Below are 17892 nucleotides of genomic sequence, written 5' to 3' on the forward strand. Positions count from 1 at the left end.
ATCAACCTGGCTTTTTTTTTTTTTTTTTTTTAATAGATGTGCTCCTTTTAAATATTGTGAACATGACGACGACGATATTGTGGCAGTTTTAATATCACGATATCACGTATTGTGACATCCCTAGTACACATCAGGAAGTGTTCATTACAGATCTCATACAGTTAAATCTTCAGTGATCACTGGCCTCTAAAAAGGCCATTTTCATTCATTTCATGGATTGCTTTGGTCTGATTGCTGACATGTAGCATTACCTAAGCCCAGCGGCACGTTGTTTGGACTCGTATGGCCACCCAGCCCGAGCATACACAATATACTGTACCGTGCGGCTTCAGGAGTTCTCGAGGTTCTCCGTGTGGGCGCGGGACTCGACTCAGACGCAATCTGTTTTGGGGTTAGAGGCGTCAATAGTTACGACCTCCCTGAAGCGAGACCACATCTCACGTCTCTCGCACCGGCCGGTGATAATTTAGGGACTTCAACTCCACGCCAGCTTGCTTTAATTACTGAGCATAAGTGGCAGCATTTGGTCAGGTTTATGGGTCGTCTTCAAAGAGCAAGCCAGCTTCAGACGCACCAGTCTGCGGGACCGCGAAGCCGTAAATCCCAAGCTGAGCAACCAGCATCACTAACAATGCCTCAGGCTGATGCGGGGCAGAGGAGCGGGGCTGAGATTTTCCATAAAGTCGTTTTCCTTTCATGTACCTAAAAAACAATGAATACGCAGGCTGACTGGAGGACATGTAAGGAGTATTAGGATTACTTCAAAAAAAAAAAAAAAATGACCTTGATGACCGAACAACGCCAACAAAAGTTGAGATTTCAGCACAATCGCGGTCAATGAAAGTGTTTGTACTGCTGTCAAAACATTTTACTGACATACTTTGTCATTGTTTGTCAAACTTTGACTGACGTCACTCTTGACTACATCATCAAAAGTCCTCATCCAAAATGTTTGCCTTGTTATATTATTGACAGAATAGTTTAACTATGGTGCAAAGTCATAAAAACTGTATTTTGTGTTCCATTTTGCCTTTATTTTTTTTGTCATGTTTTACATTTATATCTCTAAATTGCAAGTTTTTAACGCAAAATTCCAATTGATTCTTCTAAAATTGTAACTATTCTTTTAAAATGACCACTTTATACACATATTTTGACGCCATAATTGTCACGTACGGTCTGAGATTTGGACCGAAATGCTGATAAGACACAGGAGCCTTTATATCCAAATAAAAAAAAGTTGAGCTGGATTCAGAAGGCCTTGACAAAAACACTTGACGGATAAATCTTAACTAACCTTGAGCAAGCTGGATGCAGAACACAAAATAACAAAGCAGAAGCGGGATAGGAAACCTTGACATGCTGAGAGTACCTCGGCTAAGTGACCTCGACGTACTAACAAAAGTGCCATTCTGTAACTCTCGCTGCCCGGCAATGCGCAATTCTATATGGCAGAATAAAGCCCTACGAGAGTGACTGATATAGGCGCATAGCAACTGCATCGCAGCTGACCACATTGTCACATTATCATCACAAGGAACGCAGTTAACTGCATAAAACTTGGCAAACTAAGTGGCTAATACGGCTAAAACATCATTATTACATTTTTACCTTAAGGTGCATAGTAACTGTATAAGCAAATAATGGCTAGAACACCAACATCACATCATCATAAGGGACATAGTAACTGCATAAGCATATACATCCATAACACAATGACCCTCGTGACTTGCATAGGCATAACTTATCATAAGGGGCATCGTAACTGTATAAGAACAATACACCCATTATGACCCAGCCCAAAACACAATCAATAATGTTATTTAAATGTACGAGGACCTCATTCTGCTTCATAAAAATCAGATTATGCACAATGACTCATGCTAAAAAAAAATAAATAAGGGAAAACAATTCTTTCAGATTTGATCTAGCATGGAGAATTTTTATGTTAAGTTTATGTTTTAATTTTATTTCATCTGGCATACCGCCAATTACAATTACAATGAACCCAGTTTAGCAGAATTGGGTAATAGTAAAAACGAAGACCGATGACAAAAGGAGTGTGAAATGGCCAGAGAATTGGACAAGATTGTTGTAGAATAAAAAGTTAAGAGTGAGCAGATCCAACACAGGTCATGGCTAGGTTGAGGGGGGAAAAAAAAGGGGTTTTTAATTGAGGGGTAACTCCTGAACTCATCTCTGTTCTCAAACAACAGCCAGCTCCCTGCAAATGATTTGAGCCCCGAGGCGAAGCGGGCTGCGATTCATCGGTCTAGCTCGACCTCAGACTTAAGACGGTCTGACACAGCCCGACTGCAACTGTTTTGCACTCAGACAACAACTTCCCAAAAGCAACACCATAAAGTGATAGCTAACATGTTTATCCAAGTGTCTGTTATGCCACGACAGGCTGAAAATGGCTTTTAAAAAGAAGCAAATTCACTTATGTGACATTTGTAAGATGTAGAAGCACATTGGATGCTTGCCAGCATTGTTCGGATCATAACACTATTTGGGGGTAAATAATATGGCCCAATGTAGTCAACATCCCCAGTAATCCACTTTTACACAATATTCACTTCAACCAACAATTCCCTACATTCAGTGGCTCCAAAAACAAAAGCAACAAAAGTCTGGAACATCAGTAAGAAGTATTTTATTCACAGATACTGTAAAAGTAAAACACAAGCTGCCATATCATACATTTATACACAGGGTTTGAAAATCCTATACAAAAACAAAGATTTTCGAAAATATGGGTTTCGATATGAAATATGACCTTACATAAAATAATTTCTTGGAAAAAAGGTCTTGGTTTGGTACTATAGGTTTTTCATTCATAAGCCTAAACCCACATTAGTGAAAAGTGAAGCTATTGTAAAAAAGTTGAATGGTAAAAATGGAGTAGAAATCATTACAAAAGAAATGATTAAAAAAATCTCATGCAGCATCTTCAGAGAGGGCCTGAGAGAGAGAGAAAAAACATCTTTGTTGAAGGTAAACAAATTCCTACTATTATAGAAAAAAAAAAAAAAATGCACCAAAATCCCATCTCGAAAAAGTTGCTCATTTCCAATGATCATCTTAGATGACATACAGATCGCTAACGAATATTTGCTGCATAAGTTCACTGGAAACTATAGCAATGGTGGAATTGTTTTATGCCAGTTTTAAATTTAACAACTAAATAAATACAAAAATTAAATAGTCCATGCTGTTGCGCTTACAGTCTAAACTGATAGTTTGAGTAAAAAAGTGGAATGCATAGAGCTGAGGCTCGGCTGGAACAAATTAACAAAAACGAAACAACAGGCTCATTTGTGCTTTATCCTCTGTGCCTCTTTTTATTTATATTTGTTACATTGTATAAGTTCGATCCTCATTTGCTGTCAGTGTAACTATCCGTCATGCTTTTGTTGTTGTAGGCTCGCATCGAAAAACCATAACATGCGCACGGGTGGAGGCACCAAAGAGAACTAACACGAACTGTCCATCACAGTGGCTCTCTGATTGATATGTTTTGGCTTAACATCTCGTTTTGGGCACCCATAGATCATACGTAACTGCTGCTCTACCTTGGTGCAACCACTGAGACTCATTGTGATCAAGGCAACTGGAGGGACAAAAAAAAAAAAAAAAAAAAAAAAAAAAAAAAAAACATTCACTCAACCTTGCAGTACTTCGCAGGCAAGCTGGCAGGTGACGGGGATGAGAGTAAATGCATCGTTAATCATGAGGAAGAAACACAGTCCAGTTTGAATATCTAGAAAACTACAAAAGTGAACATAAGGCGCAAGAGGCTGAATGATGGAAATGCTGACTGAGGTTTCAAACAAGAGAAAAGGCAAAGTCTGGGATCGCAATAACATTAGCTTATTGCTTTTTCTTTTTTTCCCCCCCTCCTCTTTATTTCTACCCTTTCAATGAGATATTTTACACACCACATAATCATAAATACACTTTACAATGAAATATAAAATATTTGTTCGTAAAAGCAATATGTTCAGGGTTTGCTTAGGTTTCTCGAGATACCAAATGAAAAACAATGACATGAAACCATTTTTAATAAAGGCACTTCCGGGTGTTCACCGACTCTTAAGTAAGAGCATGTGATGGCCACTGCTATGCATTTGTGCTCACGTTTCGTTTCACCGCCTTCAAACACGTCCCTGGACAACGAGGCACTCTAGCAAAGTGGTTACGACTTCCTGTTTTCATGCAAAGACTGCGATAATATCCTTGAAGCGGCTGCTACATTTCACCATCCTTTCACTTCCTCGTTTCACCACGTCGACTTCCATTCATCCTCAGACTTCGACTTCCCGCGGGTCCTCGTGAGCGGCGGCGGCCTGCGTGCCGATGTCGAAGCAGGTCACCATCATGACGCGCGACTTGCACAAGTTGACACAAAACTCCAGCTCCTCTGTGATCCGCTCCAGGAGGTCCAAGTACTCCGGAGACTCTTTATCCAAACTCGGGTCCACTTCAACTTTTCACAAAAAAAAAATAAAATATTGGTCGTTCAGATGTTGATATAGCAATAAAGCACTAAGCATGGCAAAAAAAATAAATAAATACTTACACTCTCCTGTCCACTTGCTGGGATCCATCATCAACCGAGCCTTGGTATCCTCCAGCTCCTCTATCAAGACCTCATGCTTCGATTTCAATTCCCTTACTTGCTGTTGCCTTCTCTCCAACATCTTCAACTTATTATTAAAATATAACAGGCCCTGTGGGAACCATGAGAACTGTTTGAACACCCACATTGATGCAAAAGCTCAATGAAGTTGATATACAGACATCCGAAAACAATATACAGCCAAACGTTTTCTTACCTTGTCAACATCGTGAAATGCTTGCTGAAAACGGTAAGAAAAAAAGAGAAAAAAAAGTTACAAGGTTGAACATGATTAATCATAATATGTTTTGGTGAAGAGTTCTAATCATTTTTTTATTACTGAAATGTGTCCGCTAATTAAAAGCAAATTTAAACGTAAGAAGTTAGGACATCTCTGCGTGGTGGTTCTAAACCTACGGGAGCAGTCAATGAGCCACAGAAGAGGAGCTATAAAAGGCAATCAGCAGTGAGTGGTGAGCTGATTGAGCCTCGTCTTCATTGCGCATTCCTCCACCATTCCTCACAATTTCATTATCCTCACTCTTGCCATCACGAACAGTCCATTTATCGTTTAAAGCCTGTTAGCAATAGCCTCCAGAACTGTTGACATTACCGAGGAGTTAAAATTCCGGGCTTGTAGGATCTCTACACTGACAATTCCACTCGGGGATTTGCCACTCAGCTGACTGAAGGTCAGACGTCTGAGACGTGTTATTCCTGTCTTGTTCTTTAAAAAGAAACTGGGAAGAAGTGTGCTAAGACATTCCCACAACTTGTTGCCGATGCAAAACGCTGCTAAGGCTTAGCAAGTGAGTGTCATGAGAGCCAGACGCTACGTGACCCGTGACAAGGTCGGCAAGATGCAGCGCGATGTAAATTATGTCAGGAACGATGCGCCGCGCACCTCTGCGGCTTGCTCCTGACGTCCTCTCTGAAGACGTTCCACATCGTCGATCTCATAGACCTTGATTTCAAAAGGCTCCTTGAGTGTTGGGGGCAGGTCGACCCACTGGCCTGCTGTGCCTACTTTCTTCCCCAGAGAAGAAGTATCTGGCAGGGGCGCTGGAATTAGCCGTCTTCTCTGGAAACCTACAAATGCACGTAAACACAAATGTTTAGTATGCGTTGGCGGTCTGTGGGCAAATAGTAGTGGCTGGTTCCGCTCCTAAAATTCCAGTTCGCTAATCGGGCTAACGTCAGCGAATGAACTACGGTTGGATATGTAACTTAATATGATGTATTTCTCGGAAAATAAAGAAACCTTATATGGCGCTTTATATTACTCCATATGGTGTCCAAAGCGCAAAAAAATAAAAAATCCGAAAACATATTCTGATTACTTTAGCTGCCACATTGTTCTAACTATGGAAAAGTCGTAAATAGTTTTGGCAGCAAACATCCTGAATGCTGGATGGTTTAGCCTTCATGCTACCTGGTACACTAGCTAGCTAGCTGCGGAGAGACCATAGATATTAGCAATAGAGCAAGCTCCAATAAGTTCATTAGAACTCATTGAATTCTTTAGTAAATTTTTGGTTTGTTACAAACATCTGACGTAGCTTTGACACAAGTCCATTCATCCATCCATCCGTCTTGACCGCTTATTCCTCACAAGGGTCACAGGGGGTGCTGGAGCATCAGGTATGTTTGAATGTGTATGGACTCCACCCACATTCTATTTTTAGATGTGTCAACTGACGTTTCCAAATGGTTTCAGTCTGTAACTGTCAAAATGTCTCTCGTGCTTAACCATGTAAACAAACCGCCGGCTCTGGTCGCGTCACACCATTTGATCCGAGTCTGCAAATTATGATTCGACTTTTAATTTTCCGTGCTCACTCTAACGAATGTCCAAATTACCACCCATTCATGCGCAAAACTAGTAAATATGTATGAGTGGCAAATGATGCAAAGCTGGTCTAGAGCCGGTAGTTGCATATTTATAGGATTTTCATGAATTACTATGTTGCAGGTTAATAAACGGGAAAATATTGCTATGTTTAAGCCTAGTTGAAGCCCTGAATTCCAATGTTTGTATGTAATGGTCTAACAAAAATGGAACTATGTCCCCCGCGCTCATGTTCAATTCATCTAACTTGATCATCACACAGTTTGAGTCGTCTTTTTGTGAAACATTCATCAACGGTTTCCCATATATACATGAATAATTCATGTAGCTGAATCAGAGGGAAGAAAATACAATGAAATACCAATTTGCAACCAAATAAGAAAGGATAATGGAAAGGAAAGGATAAAAAGCCTTTCCCGATAATGGAGCATGAACGTCAGGCTACATTGCCATAGTAATATCTTGGTATAAGTTTGCTTTCCCCATCATGAGTAGAACAGTGTAACTGATTTTAATGAGTTTCTCACCAGTTGCTCTCTTTTTGGGATATTTGGAGCTCTTTGCTCTGCCCGAAGACGATATTCCACTCTCACTCATTGAGTCATGGGCAGAGGAAGCGCTCCCCGTGGCTTCACTGTCACGGATCATACTCTCGTATCCGCTGCTGCCGCCGCTGTGATAGAAGAGGGCGGTGCGGCCCATTGCTGGAGGCAACTCCCCGCTCAACACACTACTGTTGTCACTGCCGTGACCACTGCTGTAACGCTGGGGCCGTCTGGGTGCTGTAATTTTGCTATATGGAGAGGGTAGCATAGCTATCGGGGGTTTGTCCTCACCCACGTTCACGCCACTGTCGTTCCCACTGTCCGAATCTCCGGAAACTCTCACATGCTTGCCCGATATGCCACCTGTTGCCAGTTCGCTCACACGGCTGTTGGCGGCTCGTACGGCCTGCTTTGTGCCCATGATAGTCCCTCTCCCAGGCTTGCTACTGACAGGGGCTGTGGTCCGAGGAGCTGAGGTTCTTCCTGATGGAGGAAGGTTGGCATTGGTATTTCTAGTCACAGCAGTGGCCAAAGATTTGGTGGAGGAACTTAGGCCTTTGGAACTGTTGGCGGATAATGAGCGTGCCTTGCTGCTATTGAGTGATCCTAACGCCCGAGGGTTTCCTGATGCTTTGATCTGGCCCGTTTTGCTTAGAGTTCCACCACCTGGCGATGACGGGCAGGTCGCGATAGGAGAACTGGATGAATTAGGAATACCAAATCGAGGAATAGATTTACCAACTTTGCTGGTGCTGCTGCTGCTGCTCCCTAGACTTGCTCCACTATTTTCTCTACTAAGGCCGGCTCGGGGGCTGGACAGAGAAAAACTTTCACACCTCTCCAATGACATCTGACTACCATAGTGATGCCCAGCTTCACCTCTTGTTCCTCTTGACTTCAGACTTGAGGTAACTTTGACATTGCTATGGTCAACTCTGAGGCTGGAGGTTTTTAAATTAATGGAGTCTACTCTGTGACGAACCTCAAGTTCATCCTCTGAAACCACTGCCCTTGCCCCAATGTTTCTTCCCACCTCCCCATATGCTGACTTTAAGGCACTTTGGGGTAGAAGGATCTTGGTCTTTTGGTCGAGACTGGACTTTCTTACTGGCGGCAGAGGAGGGGATACGCAACCAGGCCTGGGTAGATTACTTGATTTCTGTGAGTTAGCCTTGTTGTTTTTCCCAAGAGAGGAGAATTTAAGGCTTGTTGCTGCTGCAACATCTTGGTTTCCCTTGTAGTCCGTTGAGGAATGGATGACGGGCACTGTTCCTAGAGTGGTGGCACCTCTTCTTAGCTGAGGCATTCTGCTGGGAGGATCGGATTTCTTACTGGCAGACTTCTCACACCCATCAACCACCCTTTGGGATGAGGTAGACCCATGTACCTTGGATGGTCGAGGTGTACTGTTACAGTTGTTGGATACTTTGCTTGAAGAGATGCCACTCGGAGGCGTTCTGACAAATCTGCTAGTGGAGACAATCGGTTGAGCTTGTGGGAGGTTGTCTGTGCGCTGCCAGGGATTTTCCTGCTTGGCGTCTTGCCTCAGTAGATCTCTGCTGCTGTTGCTGCTACTGGGGATGGATGAGGTAGGTTTGACCTTCCTTGGAAGACTCGAGTGGACCATGGAGGGGCTCTGTGAAAGTGTGGAACTAAGTGAATGAGTTTTCGTTATTTTAGAAGGTAATCTAAAGGATGCTTTGGTTGAATCTGGAGATGGGGGGCACTTTGTCAAGGACAGCTTGCTTGAGGCAGCACTGTCACTGTCCTGTTCAGAAAAACTAAACCCACTGTCATTCAAGGAATTCTTGGCATCTCTAGTTGATGATACAGAATGGAACATGTCAAGGGAATCAAAATGAAAAGTGGCCTCTGGTCCCATGCTCTTGTCTGGTGGAAGGAAGACATCAGAAGACTGAGCCCCTTCGCTCTCAAGGGTGCAGACACTAACTTCGCTAAGCCAAGAGCTGACAGATGAACCCCTGCTATGTACACACTCCGTTGCTCCCTCCTGTAGTGGTGTGACCATTTCAACGTTGAACTCGGCTCCCCCAACAGATGATGTGTAGGCATCAAATTCATCATTGATACTGCTAATTATACTGACGGGTCTGGAGCCAGAGGCAAGTGCCTGCAGAGAACAATCACTGTTAAAGCTGATAATGCTGGACGGCCGGCCCTTATCGACAATACTGCCTATAGACAGCTCCTCTACCACAGTGAACACCAGCTCGTCTTCTCCATTCAGCTCCACAGGCTGCTGTAAGGTGACAGTAGCTCTCAAGATGTCCCGATCAAAACACCTTTCCTGCAAGGTGGAACTCACTTGGCAAACCTCCATTGGAGCTCGGAGAAATGGGGCAGTGCAAGGATCCCTCCTTTTAACGGCTTGGTGGCTCATTCCTACCGGGGGCATTCTGGTGTTGGATCGTTCCACCTTTTCTGAATTTTCCTTGCGAGAGGCTTTTTTGTTGAAGTAGATCTTCTCCCTTACAACTGGTTCAGGATGAGCTGTTGTAGCAATTGGCAATTTTTCAGCATCAACGCTGTTTTCGGAAAACAGGTTTCTCTCACCATCAGCACTGGTTCTGCATACATTTGGAATACATTCTGGTTGTTTTCTTTCTGCTGGTATTCCTTGCTTTTCATAAATGTCCGCTTTAGATTTAGTGCCAGGACTGCAAAATGGCTGCACGGCAATTGATTTAGGAGATTGCTTGGGTGAGGTGCCATCTTGGTTGCAAGTCATACTCGCAACAGTCTTTGGTGAAACAGAGCTTCCGCTCTCCTTAGATTTGTCCGTCTTGGGGCTCGCTTGGTTTCGCTTGCCCTCACCAACAAACACTGTAGGTTCTTCACTACCGTCTATACATTCCAGCCTCTCTTGCAGCTCAGCAAACGTGTTGCATTTAAAGAATTGGTCTCTGTCTAACGCACCCTCCTTTGCCGTCCTCTTCTTGTTCAGGGAAGGGATGATGGGAACAAAAGCAGGTGGGCCTTCATTGTCACTGAGCTCCCTGTCTGAGATCGCAGCTCCTCCAGGGCCCACGTAAATGACAGTATCACATGACTGCTCACTACTGGAGGAGTAGTCCTGGTCACTGAGCAGAGAGGGTAGATCCGGGTCCAGGGCCACAGTCCGAGGATGGAAAGGCCTGAGGTGAGGTGGTCGACGGATCCTCCCTTCCTCACAAGAGCTTTCCCCTCCAGACGAACTGGATGCATACTGGAAAGTAAACAAAAGCACATTAAACAGGGTTCCTAAGCTAAGGGCAGGTTACTTTCAAGACTTTTTGTGACTTTTAACTTCCATGTGAAATTAGATTTAATACTTTTTTTTTTTTTTTTTTTTTTTTTTTTTTTTTTTTTTTTTTTTTTTTTTTTTTTTTTTTTGAAGAGCTCAGAATTGTTCATTCGGTAGTCTTACCGATTCAACGTCTTGTCATCATTGCTCTTTTCCTTTTTTTTTTTTTTTTTTTTTTTTTTTTTAAAAAATAGATTTAATACTAACTTCACAATGTTCCCATGTCGTGACATGCATCTGCTCTTAAGCGTCATGGCTAAAACCATATCGTTTTTGTTTTTTTTTGTTACGCTATCGTGACTGATTGCGTGATATTACGAGAGTCAGTCGGTATTTTTTTTTGTTTATTTTGAAATATGGCACTATTTCAATCATAAAAATGTACTTATTATATGTGAACATTTTCTAAGACTTTCCAAAAGATTGACTTGATACATTACACGCCAAGATTTACTGCCTTTAAGACTTTTTAAGAATCCATTGGAACCCTGTTAAAGGATGGCTGTACTAAGACTCCAATCTGATCTTATGAAACCAGTTGATTAGTAGTGTATTAATTCCCTCAATTCAGTCAATATCAAAGCAAGACTGAGGCAAAATTAATTCCTGTGGAATTATCAGTCCATGTTTATCCCAAGGTTAAAAGTGCACATCAATAGTCACACAGAAATTAATGTCAAAAAAATGAATCGCATCTGTGCTCTACATTGTAATCATGCCTGGAACCGTTACAGAATAAATTTATGCTGTCATTGCACCTAATTATCTGGCGCATATATTTCCCTAATACAAAGAAACGCATCGCACAATGCCTTCGGCAGTAGTATTGATTACACGATTATGTGTTTGAGGAGCAGAGGAAAAACTACCTCCGGAGTTACTGCACTGATAATCTTTCATTTGGGGAGGCATTTACACATTAATTTGCGTAATAGCTCCAGAATTACAGGAGGACGTCCTATTTAAAGAATGAAATTGTGGCATGGATCATGGAGGATCTAATTTCAATTGCATTATGCAGTATGATAGCAACACTCATAATGTGCAATTACAGTTATTCTGCACTGATTAGTTATCTGACAACAGGGATAGTGACTTGTTGCATAATGTAAACGTTCTTTCAAAAACGCACCATTACTGCCTGGAATCTCATTAAGAGAATCAGTCCATTACCGCCACTATCAATATTTAGACTGGCAAAGAAGCGATCCCAGTACCTTTGATTTCTTTTTCCTCATGCGATGAATGCGGGATGCCAGCTGGATCGTGGTGAGCGAGTCGGCGTAGTTAACCGGAGAATCGGAGATGTGGGCAATCATGGTGGTTCGACAGTTGATGTTGCCAAGGGACTCTCTCAGCAACATTGTCAGTTTGCTGTCCCTACAGGGGAACATTATTCTTAGAAAACGAGTCATAAATTCCAACGACAATAAAATGAGCTGACAACATTTTGAAAGCCATTTGAAATTCGTTTTGTGACATCAATAAATCTTTGCAACAGCTGTGAAGGCTGTCGTCAGAAGCTAACTTCACAAACTAAATGAATAGAAGCACAGCGTAATGGAACACGCAGGGACTTGACTGATACAACGACACATGGAATGAACTTATCTTGGCGTCTGTGAGTAATAGTGGGCTCTTACCTGTACGGTACGTGTTTTGCTCCGTTCGCCAAAGCCATGATGACGTTTCCCAATGCATTCAGAGAAAGACACGCTCCACCCCCTCCGTCTCGACTTTTGCTCAGGACTTTTTCACAGCTCCCCAGGTCGATGAGGTGTAGTCTGCTTCGACCACCTGTCACTAACGGGCAAACGGCAGAGGGAGAAAAGAGTGAGTAATACGCAGGCACATCTGCAAAGTTCCTTACACGATGTTATTTGAGGTGAGGATTTAACCAGAGGTGGACATGTCAATGAATTTTGAGCATCAGTCGGTCAATATTTCAAGCCAAACCGTCAATCCATCATTCGTCGATTGCTCAGCAAAATGAACATCCATCAATGTTCCGTCAATACGTCAGCAAATGGGACGTCCGTCATTGACGGATGGACGAATTTATTGACCGATTGACGATTACATTGACGGACAAACTCCCCCCTTCCGTCAATGCTAACTTTGTCAACTTTTAGAAGTTTCCCGTCAATCGTCAACAAAATGGGTCAATATTCCCCCCAATATTGATGGAAGCCCCACTTCTGGGATTTAACGTCAGTTGGCAAGAGGGCTTTTCGAATCATTTTCTTGTTGTCTTCTGTGGTCCTTACTAGTGTTGTTCCGTGTTGTTTTTTGGCCCCCGATACCGATACTGATACCAAGCTTTGCAGTATCGGCCGATACCGATACCATACCGATACTTAAGTTTTTTTTTTCCCTCAACATGAAAAAGATGTCCTGCTATTGGGTCAGAGCATTCAAGGGCCAATTGGATTTCTTAGATCGGCACAAGACACAAGATGCTGCATCCAAAATCCTATATTAGCATTGGAATTAATGGTATCGGCATGTTACTTGTGAGTAGTCACCGATACCGATACCACTGTTTTAATGCAGTATCGGCACCTCAGCCGATACCAGTATCAGTATCGGAACAACAGTAGTCTTTACCATACGTTTATGCACAGTATATCCCCAGGTTATGTAACTTAGTGGTCTAAATTTGTAAAACATTTGGGAGACCCTGTGCCAGTGAATTGAACAGTAGGTGACACTAACTTCCTCCCTTGCCGCTCTTCTCCATGCGATACTGGTAAATGTGCAACGTGAACAGCATGTGCGAGTTGCGTCGCTCCTCCTGGTCTGCACTGGGCCGGCTGGTGCTGCGGGCCGATATGGCGGCATCCAGGAAGAAGGCCGCCTTCTCGGCTGTCGGGGCATGAAGCTCGCTCTGATTCTGAAGCTGTAGAAGGGTTTGGTGGGGGGTGAGGGTTTCAAAGAAAAAGGCAAATGGTGAGCAACAGAAACCACATGATGCTTGAGAAAAAGAACAGCCTAGAAATAGAAGAACAGGAACAAAGAGGGATACTGGTTAATTGGACCCCAGCACACATTCTTGCCCATTAGATCCAGTCTCAGGGGCAATTAAAACGGCAGATATGTGCACAGAGGGAGGAAGATTAGCAAAGGTAATGGTGCAGCAGGAAGCAGAGGTAAGCCTGTCACCATGGATGATGATGAAGTTGGACGTGACAGAGAAAGAGAGGAAATATGAAAGGAACCTCTCCATGTGGCTGCTAAGCGGAAGAAGGGCTGTCTTTGAAGTGAGGGCACATACACATTCACCCAAACATCTGACAGCAACACCTGTGAGAGGCAGACACCATCCCCCAATAATACTTCTATTGTGCTTAGAAGCGCTCACGCACACGTAATAGATGCTGGTGGATGCTGACAGGAGAGTCAACGCAAAGGCAAGTGAAAGCCATCAATAAGGCGCTTGATGCCTTTGGTGGAAATCTAGAGCAAGAAGACATGCTATAGAGCACAACTGACAACAATAGCTGGGAGAAACAAAATCCGATAAACCAAACATTTGTGAAGGTGGATGATCATGAAGGGAACATTTCCCAAAAGAGATGCAATAAAACCCTCAGAAAAACTACAAACGTTGGCCGCTTCTTACTTGAGTGCCACAAATGGGATCCTCTCTGAGATGGATGCCTGGCGACTGGCCCTCCTGCTGGCTCCCCGTCGATACTTCGGACAGCAGGTCCTTCAGCTCCTCTTCTTGCCCGAAGATTTCCACCGCAGACACCCGGACGGAGAAGCGTGTGCCCGTCTTCTCCTTGCGTTCGTTGATGAGTTTAAAGAGCCAGGAGATGGCACAGGGTACAACACCTAAGGTCTGGGTGGAGCTGTCTTTGCCAATCATAGTGTACGTCTTGCCTGTAAAAAAAAAAAGGAAGAGGAAATCAATGCCTTAAGAATCAATGCCAAATATTCTAACGGATTATTACAGAGACAAAAAGAATGAAATTGAAATATTAAAAGAATGTCGTAGTGTACCAATAAAGACTGTATCCGGACAATGCATTTTCAATCTTACTTTAAAATAACTTACTTTAATTTCCTGGATTGGTCGTCATACACTGGCCAACGGCAGAATCCGTCGATATTTCGCTTTTGGTCAAGTTTTAAATCAATCCATTCTCTTTCATACCAGCTAGCTAGCACTAAGCTAACCTAGGAGGGTTCATCTCTCTGGTCCAATGTCCAAGTTTGCAAGTTTTAAATCCATCTGTTATCTGTCGTATGAGCTAGCTAGCGCTAAGCTAACCTAGGAAGATTCATCTCTCCGGTCCAATGTCCAACTTTGCACGTTTTAAATCCACCCGTTATCTGTCATATAAGCTAGCTAGCTCTAAGCTAACCTAGGAAGGTTAATCTCTGCGGGTCCAATGTCAAAGTTTGCAAGTTTTAAATCCATCCGTTATCTGTCGTATGAGCTAGCTAGCGCTAAGCTAACCTAGGAAAGTTCATCTCTCCGAGTCTAATGTCCAACTTTGCAAACTCCCTTCATGCTAGGACAGCGTCAGAGGCCAACAGCGAAGTAACAAAAACAACATTGATACTGTACAAAAGCTTTAGTGCCTGTTTGCTTAAAGGTTTGATTTAATGTTCATTAAGCTGGCTAAGCATTACCACACACACAGACTGACAATAACAAACATATGTATAGTCGAAATATAGCTTATATGTCTGTATGGAGGCCAATGTATCGTTTATGTATTTAGTGACTCGATCAGGTCAGTGTTAAGAGGTGCAGCCCATATTATTATTCCATGAGAAAATGAAAAGTTGAAGTGATAAAGTCACAGTTTTGTTTGCATCATTGTTGTAATCTGATTTGCTGACTTACATTTCTGCCATACTTGTTTGGTAGAATTTTTAATGCATAAAAGACTGCGATTCGAAGTGTTTGTTACATTGGAAAAACTCATTTAAATAAGTTAAGATTATATTAATTCATGGTTCATTTTTTATGAATTTTATATTGTTCATAATGATACAGATTACTTTATTGCTTGTGTTTGTTAAAATATAAATGGGAAAAAAATCTATATTAAATGACAATTGCAATATTAATCATCACCTTACCAAGCTTAACTTGTCCAAAGCAGAAGATGCACCCATCTGCGCCATTCGCCACTGACTGGATGACCTCCGCTACTGTACCTGAGCACACCTCAGCCTGTGGGAAAAAAAATATCCAGCACTCAAGTAAATTTACAGCCACATAGGAACCAACAATACATCAACAAACAGCCTTTTAAATGAACATTTATCTGGCATTGGTTAACCAAATCTTCAGTATTTTTCATTGCTCTGGTGTGTATGCATGCTTTAATGCGTTATTCATTTTTTTCAATTTGTTTTACTATAGACCCTCTGGGGCAGCGCTTGTGCAGCACAGGCCCCCCCTTTCCCATACATCATACAGCAAACAAGATCTCTAACAGCACAGCAGCTTGCTCATACAGTTAGCCACCAGCAGTGCAGTCCCAGCGGCACCGTCGAGCCTGTTGGCCTCAGCTCTGCAGTAAAACCGTTTTCAGCTTAAACTATCAGCAGCTTACTTAAAGGGATACTTCACTTATTTATCCCATTATAGCAATAAAAAGTTGACATTTTGTCTATAATCAATTTGATACTTTCATTATTTTTCACGTACAATTAGTACCTTTCAAAACACATTTTGCAACTTGCTGTCGACTGAAAATGACATCACAAGGGCTCAAGTAACCAATCACAGCTCAGCTTGTGAATGTCACATGACCAAACCTAGAAAACAGGTGAGCTGTGATTGGTTACCTGAGCCCTTGTGATGTCATTTTCAGTCGACAGCAAGTTGCAAAATGTGTTTTTAAAGGTACTAATTGTACGTGAAAAATAATGAAAGTATCAAATTTATTATAGACAAAATATTAATGTTTGACTGCCAAAAATGGCTAAATAAGTAAAGTATCCCTTTAAGCAAACACTTGTTCTAAAAAAAAAATGATGGAGGATCTCTCTCCATTACAGCGATGAATTCTATTTGAGTGATGATACTTTTATTTGCACTTGCATTTATTAAAAGTTTCCCGCAACATGGGGAACTTTTGGAGTAACAACTGATGGCGTAAAATTGCTCCACTATATAGTAAACGTGTATCCGACCGTTTGTCTTTTATTTTAGTAGGTATGCTTCCCAATGACTGACATTAGATATAGCAGCGAGGTTAGATATAACAGGAGTGGATTCAAAGCATTCCCCAGAGGGCTTAAAAGGCCCAGCTGTTTTACCCACACTGGTAAAACTGCCCCCATCAGTTTTCACAAATCTATTTAAAATTGTAAGTAATTGAGCTTTTTTTTCTAGATGGCCCTGGTTGATCTCCTTTGCTCCGCTGCCACCTGCTGGCCGTTTGTGTAATAACTACCATTTCTGCAACCGTTCTTTGCAGTTGAGAGGCTGCATCAAAGCCTTCTGTATGCTCTAGCATAAAAAACATGTAAATACGTCTTTGGGACACTTAGAAAATTAAAAAAACGTATTTACACATCATTGGGAGCAAATAAGTTAAATACATTCAAACTTATTTGCAAATACGTTCGACTGTATTTGCAGAATATTTTTGCAAGTGCGTTCAAACTTATTTTCAGAAGGTACTTTTTAATGCATTTGAATGTAAGGCCTACTTGGAAATACGTTTGAACGTACACGCAAATACGTTCAAACGTATTGCAATAATTTCTAATGTATTCGCAAATACATTCAACCGTATTCGCAGAACTTACTTGCAAATACCCTCTAACGTATTTGCAAATACTCTCGAACGAATTTGCCGGTCAACAATGTTTACTCCACGTTGGCCGCTTCTGTCCACAATGACACACGCAGTGTGTACTTACTTGTGAGGCGTCTTGGGTAAACACAGCATCAAAGGCGAATATCTTTGGGACAGCAACAGTGGCGGAGCGTCTGTGTCCTGAACTTGAGTGCGGCGGACTGGATGCGGGATCGTAGAGGGTGACCTGCTTTTTCCTGCTGTCCACTTTCAAGAAGGATTGAGACTCGGACGAGTCCGTCGCCTCCAAAGACGGACAAATGCGCATCATCACTTTGACCTAGAGAACACAAATAGCAAGGGAGACAAAAGGACAGGTTCAATTATAAAGTAACAAAGCGTGAAAAATGGCCAGGCCTGTCTACAAAGAGCAAGAACGCGTTTTCAGATTCACCACAGAGGAAGAAAAATTACAGGCTACATTGCTCATCTTTGTGCTTCTAGTGATGACAAAAGAGAATAAATTACATCGACATTCAGAATATAGCTCAGCCTCCAAAAGCTCAGTGCCACATTGTACATTAACATCACGTCATCTGTATGAGAGTTGATGGACACCAAAGGTTTCCATGGAAACACTCAATGCAACATTGACTGGCAAACCCGACAGGTCAGCTTAATGCCTAATGGTGTCGGCGCCAGGCGGCAAGGTGCGCATTGAAAGTCAAGGCATAGAGTGCTGCAGACGAATGTGTGTGAAGCAAGTGCCATGCGAGGGGATTAGCGCTCCAGCGGGGTGTTTT

The 17892-nt window shown here is 42.4% G+C and overlaps 1 protein-coding gene across 5 annotated transcripts in view; it reads right to left on the reverse strand.

Moving 5' to 3' along the window:
- Positions 1 to 2641: 2641 nt before the first annotated feature.
- The window catches only part of kif26ab (kinesin family member 26Ab), an 83679-nt gene continuing 68428 nt past the window's right edge, over positions 2642 to 17892 (reverse strand). For all 5 annotated transcript variants that reach the window (XM_077538797.1, XM_077538798.1, XM_077538801.1 and 2 more), the window contains 11 exons: positions 17214 to 17429; positions 15417 to 15510; positions 13942 to 14204; positions 13035 to 13218; positions 11963 to 12122; positions 11537 to 11699; positions 6998 to 10241; positions 5526 to 5710; positions 4839 to 4862; positions 4583 to 4733; positions 2642 to 4489 (listed from right to left, as the gene is read on the reverse strand). In XM_077538797.1, coding sequence (XP_077394923.1) covers positions 4308 to 4489; positions 4583 to 4733; positions 4839 to 4862; positions 5526 to 5710; positions 6998 to 10241; positions 11537 to 11699; positions 11963 to 12122; positions 13035 to 13218; positions 13942 to 14204; positions 15417 to 15510; positions 17214 to 17429 — 4866 coding nt within the window. In that variant the 3' untranslated portion in view covers positions 2642 to 4307. The remainder of the gene's footprint in view (positions 4490 to 4582; positions 4734 to 4838; positions 4863 to 5525; positions 5711 to 6997; positions 10242 to 11536; positions 11700 to 11962; positions 12123 to 13034; positions 13219 to 13941; positions 14205 to 15416; positions 15511 to 17213; positions 17430 to 17892) is intronic.

The sequence above is a fragment of the Festucalex cinctus genome, chromosome 12, assembly GCF_051991245.1.
Source record: "Festucalex cinctus isolate MCC-2025b chromosome 12, RoL_Fcin_1.0, whole genome shotgun sequence".
Lineage (NCBI taxonomy): Eukaryota > Metazoa > Chordata > Actinopteri > Syngnathiformes > Syngnathidae > Festucalex > Festucalex cinctus.